General features: G+C 36.4%; 1 protein-coding gene and 1 non-coding gene across 2 annotated transcripts; both read right to left on the reverse strand.

Annotated features, from left to right (window-relative positions):
* Window positions 1-1,194: 1,194 nt before the first annotated feature.
* LOC141249575 (uncharacterized) lies at window positions 1,195-6,433 on the reverse strand. The gene is made up of 7 exons (XM_073669687.1): window positions 6,406-6,433; window positions 6,152-6,288; window positions 4,614-5,112; window positions 4,145-4,553; window positions 2,356-2,884; window positions 2,108-2,278; window positions 1,195-1,512 (listed from the first exon to the last, which is right to left on the reverse strand). The coding sequence occupies exons 1-7, from the start codon at window positions 6,431-6,433 to the stop codon at window positions 1,195-1,197; spliced, it is 2,091 nt and encodes a 696-aa protein (XP_073525788.1).
* A 130-nt stretch (window positions 6,434-6,563) lies between these two features.
* Window positions 6,564-6,637, reverse strand: TRNAI-UAU (transfer RNA isoleucine (anticodon UAU)). Its single transcript has one exon. It is a non-coding gene; the product is annotated as a tRNA-Ile (tRNA).
* Window positions 6,638-7,890: the final 1,253 nt, after the last annotated feature.

Consider the following 7,890-nt stretch of genomic DNA (forward strand, 5'->3'; position numbering starts at 1 on the left):
ACAAGGCTTTATCGCTCTAAATTTTGGCAGAGTTTCAGTACGCTCCAAGTATCCTCCTCCATACTCCTGATTTGCCAGTATATATAAGGAAGCGTATTTCCTCTTTCTTTGGGCTTTTGTTTCATGGGAACTTTTCCATTTAAAAACAAGACTGACAAGGACCGAAAGTCAGGCCCACGAAATCCGCCCCAACAACGATATTATGAAAATGACAAAGTACTATTACAAATAGCACGATCCGACATCATTCATCTTTCATAATTTAGTGGAAGTATTGGAGTTTCCTTTGTCTATCAGTTTTTATCCTAGAAATAAAAAGCTTAATTAGATACGACTACATAGAACCGTACATAAATTTACTTTTACATAGTCTTTCATTAGAGTAACCAACTATTCTTTTCCTTGCATGGTTGACTGGTGTAATCTATGCATATATCACACATCAAGAAACTTTCTAAGTTGTGAAGAAGAGATGCTAACATTTTAGATTTAGTGTTTCAAGTTTGCTTTATCAAGATTGAAGATCCTAGTGTTGATAATTCTTGTATTTTTTCAAGTCTTTCGCAATGAATGTAATTTAGTTTGGATTATGCGTTGGTTTTCTGCACTATTTCGTAAGGCATTAAGAGTATACATGCTATCATATTTTCTCTATTTAATCATTTTACGATGTTATTTGTTTATGTAAGGGATTATTTGCCAAATCACGAGGTTCATTTATTAAAATTCATGTTCATCTTTCATTTTTAATTTTCCATGTTTATTTTTTCCCTTCATTTTTTGAATGATTCATATTACAATTTTTGTATTGGTCATTTGGTAGTAAAAAACATCGCAAAGAAATGAAGAAAAAAATGCCATGTTGTGGGATGTGAGACATTCTCACTATTTTCGCGATAGGGCAGTGGATCCTTCCTTTAAATACTTACATTGTACATGAACATCAACAAATGTAATATTTAGTCGCAATATTAGTGAAGTAAATTTTTTGCAATATAAGATATAAATGGAGTGCTCTTCATCTCGCAGCAATGCCATCTTTACCAACCTCAACAAAAACGGATGTCAGAGAGCAAAAATTCTAGCATTCTACTCATATCAGTTTCACTCCACAATATTAGCATGAAGAACACAGAAAGCAGAAGTTACTCTACTCACTTCACTTGCATTCATCAAAAAGGGTTTCAAGTCAAATTACTTTGTTGCCTGTACGAGTCTATCACCTTCAAGAAGTTTAGCAGGAAACTCGGCTTGACAGTTTCTAATGTGTGACTTGAGCCGGGGTAAGTTAGGGTGCGCGCTTCTACACCGGTTACAGCGCAGCTCCATGGAGAGCAGGCGGTCATCGCCATTTACGGATGCTTTCCCATTCTTGCTCACCTCCTCGATCACATCTACTGAGTCGAAAAAGAAGGCGGTGTTGAATGAGTTCCAATGCTTTTTGTTTTTCAAATGTGGAGACTCAAAATCTTGACTTATAACATGAAGGTGTAGCTGTCTCATTGATGGAACCTGCAGTATGAGACATTCTTACACTAATCATTTCAAATCCGATTGATACATGACATTTAAATAACTTATATCAGGTATGAGTATGAGAGATAACTTTGATATACCAATTCCTTGAGTATGAGAGATAACTTTGATATACCAATTCACAAGGAGATATCAAAACAACACTCTAAACGTAAAAAGATACTCCCTCTATCCCATTATATAATTCATGTTTCCTTTTTAGGCGTCCCAAAAATACTTCGTACTTCAGTTTATAGAAATGTTCAACATTTTAATTTATCTTCTCCCAATACCATTTATCATCATCTCTCTCCTTTTTTTTTCCAGTTACTCCTTATTCAATCATTACTAACATACTACCTAAAGTCTCGCGTAATTTTGGAAACGAGAACTATATTATGTAGGACGGAGGTAGTATTCTAATATCACTGATATCAATATCTGGATCCGATATACCAAACATGGATATGGGTATTATTGAAGTGTCACACCCATATCTGATATCCTGATATGGATACCAAACGGACCCTTATAAATTCATAACTAAATGATAGAACGGCTGAAACACATTAGAGCTCAGATTAGAACATACCGAATGATATCCAAGACGGAAAATTAGTGACTCGTCATCCTGTAGGAACTTTTTTGCCCATTTAATTCCCACTTCATGCATTGTCCTTAGCAAATGAAGATGCTCCTCAGATACATCTGCTAGACGATCAAGACCTTCCAGTCTTGCAAGCACAAGAACATGTTTTTTGGCCTGGGGGAATGCATTTCTTTGCAGGCTCAGTCTGGGTTAACCGAATATAAAAAAAATTACAGAAAGGGATCATATACCTTTGGATACGCATCATTTAAGACTACCACATCATTAGTCACCTCAAAAATATCATTTTTGTACTTCTCAGGATGTACTGCAATATTGTATAGAGCTTGAGCCCAAGAGCCCCAAGTCTTTGATGCACCCATTTTGTTCTTCTGTGGGCTCACTTTAGAATTTGCAGGATCAATGGTTTCAGAACTCTGCAACTTTTCATGCTTGTGTAAGGGTACTGTTGATTGTTCTTCAACAATAGATATAAAACTTTCGAATAGAGATGAGTAAGCATTCTGAAGGACTCTGCAACCTTCACCATAATCGCCGTTTAGATAATTGGGTCTTTGGGGATTCATATTTGGTCCAAGAACATGAATGACATGGGTTACCCCTTCCCTACTGTATAATGGTGAGCTTGAAGGAAGTGGAACAACAATGGCCTTTCCTGGGGAAAGATTTCCAGCTTGTTTCTTAGTTGCAGCCTCTAAAGCTGGGCCAGCAGCACTATATATGGCAGCGTTAACTCCCCCTCCTCCAGGTTTTAATCTCCTGAATACAACTTTTTCAAGGTCAGTAGTTAACTATTTTCATATCAGCTTGTGTTCAAAATGTGCTACCCTGAAGATATTCAGGTACTTGTTTGCATTCTGAGAATTACTCCTACTCTCTATTTATACAGTTAAATGAAGTGTTCATCATAATTAATCCATCATGTTTCAATTACTCCATTCTGTTATGAACCTCAGCATAGAATCTAGTCATGGGTCTCTAGGGACAGAGAACTCTTCCTAGAATCTATGGTGGATAGGTGAATGAGGATAGGAAAAGGGACAAAGGTTAGTTCTTTCTAGACCTTCTCATACGTTTATTCTGAAACATGACTCGATTAATATTATGCTTATCAATTAACAATAATCCAACCTTTCCAATTTAGGGTCTTAACCTATGCATGAAAAAAAGTGAAAATATTCACCTAACAAAAATATTCTAGATATTCTAGCTCCTAAATGTAAGATAACTATAAACTACTAAATTATAAGAAATAATAAACTATCCTAAGCATTTCCTCTTTCTCAGCCATGGTCTTTGGACGCATCACATTCCTACACTGTAGTTATGCATACATGAATCTAGCCCATCCATAGACACATGACAACCCATCAGTGTTCTAGAAAACGCGCCTAGGCGGGCCTAGGTGCGTGGCGGCACTCTAATGTTGCGATTAATTGCTAGGCGTTTTCAGCTAGGCAGTGGGAAAAAAATCGTCCGTCTAGGCCCGTTTTTTAGAACACTGGATGGAACAGAGGATGATGTAGAAGATAATGATGAGTTTGAGCTTGATCAATCATACATGGAGCAAGAAGTTAATGTTTAAGTTGAGGAGGATAATGAGAATGAAGAGATGGAGGATTAGAATATATTTCTATTTTATTAAATTGAAATTTGCGTTGAAAATTATAGAGATTTTTACTTGTTGTGGTCTTGTAGATCTCTTTCAGAATAATGCTATAAAATCTATGAGTTTTGGATGATTAATTAACAAATTATATGCTTATATTAAAATTACATAGTTAAATTATGAATTACTATGAAAATTATGAATCAATATATTTCTATTTAGCTTTACATATAAGGATATTATATTAAAATATAAAAAATAAGTGTTATAATAATGATCCGCCTAGGCTCCCGCCTAGACACTAGGCCCTCCCTTACCGCCTAGCACCCGCCTAGCGTTTTTTAAAACACTGCGTCCATAAAGTAAAAAAGGATCATATGGTAAATAGTGTTATAGAAAACCAAGCTTACCAGTTAGCAGCATTAGCTATAACATTGCAACGCAAGCCTCCAACAGAATGAAGCTGAGTAATATCTCCTACAAATGTGCAAAACCTGTTGGAATCAACTTTCTTGGCTGCAGCTTTAGCTTTCACCAGGGACAAAATCCTTGATCTATGACTCAGATCTACCATAACCAACTTTATATTGTCATGCTTACCCAAGCACTCTTGTACTTTCTCAACAATGATTTCAGAAGCTTTCTCATAGTCAAATTGAAAATCTGCTGTCGAAATTGAAGGAAATGCAAGGGTGGGAGTATCAGGAATGTCAATTGAAGCAGCTTCAGAAGGTATACCAACCCCAACGGGCTCTGCTTCCAATACATCATCTAACCTCATCTTCTTTGGAGTAGGTGAAAGAGAATGTTTTTGCTCAACTTCATCAATGCCAATATGCTCTTTATCTTTTACCTGATCAGGAAGTGAACTCGTTGTACCATCGGGTATAGATTTAGAAGGTTGATCAAGTTTCTTCATGAACTTCATTATACCTACTTGGACCTTAGCAACTGGACTTTTCTGGCCAAAATAGCCAGATGGGAGGTTATCAGTCAGACCAAGTGTTGAGTATGCGTTAACAGCATCTTTCACATCATTCTCACTCTGACAGTAAGTGATTCTACAATATCCTTCACTAAGTTTAGGCAGTTCCTTCTTTTGTAGCATTCGATTTACAACAGCTGCAGCTTTTCCTCCTTGTAGTTTTCCTTCATGGTCTGTCCTCTTCACACATCTAGAAATGCAGAGCTTAGCAGGCAGGTCGAGCACAACAGCATGTAAATCAAATTTAGAGCTACCAAGTTTTATAAAATCTGCACGTTGTTCTCTATCCAGATTGCATCTGTCAATAAATATACTTTTCCCTTCTTTTAATGCATTAGCAGCACTGTTTAAGCATTGAGGTTTAGTACCAGATTTGCCATTATTTATTATGTCCTGCAAAATAGCACACAAAGGATGACCAAACACTGTTGTAGAAGCACTGACAGACCACTGCAAATTTCAAAACTTAGGAGCAACATATTTATCTCTGAAGTCATGTAACATCTACATGGATGCTCAATAATTAATAAATGAGGAAATGATACAAAAGTACATCAGTCGATGCTATACTAGAGTCTAGAAGTCCTCGGTGGTCAATGGAGAGGAAATTTAATCCAGGCTTTGTGTTAAAGGAAAAGAAAACTAAATAAACTAGATATCCAATTAATTTACTAGACCTTTGTTGATCAACAAAAAGGCCTACACTCATCCAGTAATTTGGGAAAAAAAAATACAGACAGCCAAAAGAGCAGAAGGGTCAACCCCGACTTATGTAATAGGCATGGAGAGAAACACTCGTCAAGTAGAATTTAATGATTGCCTTCATAATTTTTAAGCTTAAGGAAATGTGATTGTATATAAATGATTCCTGGTAGGCAAGCATAGTTTAGCTTCACTAAGCTTAGGTTGTCTTGTCACCTTATAGTTTCAGTTCAGTTGTTATACTGATCACATACTTAGTCTTTGCATTCTGTGTAGAGCAGTGTTCATTGTAGTGTTTCTTGACTCACATTTAACATTCTTTTTCAGCTCACAATCTTATTCTAGACAGTCTTCATATTTACTTTCTCCTCCCTTTCCAGGAACTAACTCTGAAGCTCAAATGAATCTCCCACTTTGTTTTTATATTTGCCAATTTATATAGAATCAGTGTTACGAACGGGAATACCAGTAGCCCAATTAAAGGTCTCTCTGGTCGACTATCCATTCCCAGACAAGCAGATACTACCAATATCACAAGACACAATATACTTGGTTATATGCAGTGATTTTTCTTACTTGCTCAGAACAAACGTTCCTAATTATCTTATCCCCTTCATTCTATAACAAAAAAATTTAACCGGGACAGGGATCGCACAGTGCATTCATCAAACATTGAAGCACAGCTCCTTGGAAAGGAAAACCCTAACATGTAAGTAGAGACAAGAAAGACCTGGCAGATGCGCGCCCATGGGCGAGAAGAGGAACGAATGACATTATCACAGAAGGTGGACTTGCCGCTCCCAGGCGCACCAACCAGCATCACAATGATCTGCTTTCCATTATGTTCATCATTTTTGTTGCCTTCTCCTAGAATTTAGATTTTTATTCCCTTGTAAGTAATCATGGCAGAAACTGAAGGCTGGTAGTATTGTTGAAGTAAACAAAGCAAAAGTAGAGCGATTGTAGTGCGAATTCACAGATTACCTTGAATAGGCCCCGAATCGATCTCCATTTCCATGTTTTTTCAAGTGAGACCTTTTTCCCTCTCCTCTGCGAGGTAATGACAAGAAACAAATGCCTCAACTCGTGAAAGTCAAATGTGCGCCACCGCGCAAAAACAAAAAGAAGAAAAAGTAAAATGCTAGTCCCGGCGGGGCTCGAACCCGCGACCTTCGGCTCATAAGACCAACGCTCTAACCAACTGAGCTACGGGACTTGAACGATGTTCACATTCTGTTGGTCAAATTATACTTTAGTTAGCTCACGTCAAGTAAGTCTACTTGTAGTGTTTATTACCAAGCTGAATGAGCTGGGATAAGTCTTGAATCTTGATCAGAACGATAAAAAAAATTTGAAGCAATTTTGGACTTGGAAACACCAATACTTCACGAACGATATGGTCATTAATCGGAATTTCAATCAGTATTTTTATCATACAATTAACTATTTTTATCATACAGTGAGTGCTATATAATTTCAATGTGTTTTCAAAAGTGTCGAAATCTGCAAATGATACGTGTAATAATAAGTAAGAAGAGATAGTTTTAAATATGCATTTTCTTGTCTCATAATAGTTTAATTATTTCACAAATTCTATTTATTTAACTTAAACTTAATATATATAATATATTTGAGAATTTTTTTTAAAAACACCATTTATATCACTAATTATTTTAAATCACCCATTATATATGTTCTGTTACCAATGCAACACCTCTTTGTTTCTGCCGTTAGAAAATCCATCCAAACATGTGATTTTACCGTTGTACCCCTGAATTTTTTTGAAAACCACATTTTTTACCAGGTTGCAAGTTAATTCAACCGGTTAAAAACACCCCCTCCTCCATCTCCAATTGATTCCCCATTCGAGTTCGGTTTTTAGGGTTCTTCAACTAATTCCTCCAATTCGGCGTCAAATCAGCGTCAATTGGTAAGCAATTTTTAGGGTTTTTGTTTAATCTTCTCCTTCTATCAATTTCCCTCCTTCAATTCATCTTCAACTGACTGGAACGACTTGGTACGAGCGGCTGGAACAAGAGCAATCTGTGGGGGTTTGAGGTAGTTTTCTCCCAGGTTTTTGCTTGGTTAGTATAATTTTGGTATGTTGATGCTTTATTTTGTGGTTTATGTGGATGTGCTTGAGGGATTAACAGTTTACGGTGTGGTGTGTAAATGAGATTGTTGTGAATTTTTTATGAATTTTTGGATTTCACTATGTGCTTTCAGTTTGTTCATGTAATTTAGTATGTGCTTTTTAGTTGTGCTCTGAATCAATGATTTATGGACATATTGATCGAAGAAGGTGATGTTGTCTAGATCAGGATCCTCTAATTCATACAACAGTAATGTGGCAATTATGTGTTTTTGTAAAGTTAAGGCAAAAATGAGTAATGCACACACTATTCCAAACTATGGAAGGAGATTCTTTGGATGTGCTAACTTCAGGTCAAATAAAGGATGCAATTTTTT

The sequence above is a fragment of the Phyllobates terribilis genome, unplaced genomic scaffold (genome assembly GCF_046119375.1).
Source record: "Phyllobates terribilis strain yellow unplaced genomic scaffold, ASM4611937v1 Scaffold_4775__1_contigs__length_57273, whole genome shotgun sequence".
NCBI lineage: Eukaryota > Metazoa > Chordata > Amphibia > Anura > Dendrobatidae > Phyllobates > Phyllobates terribilis.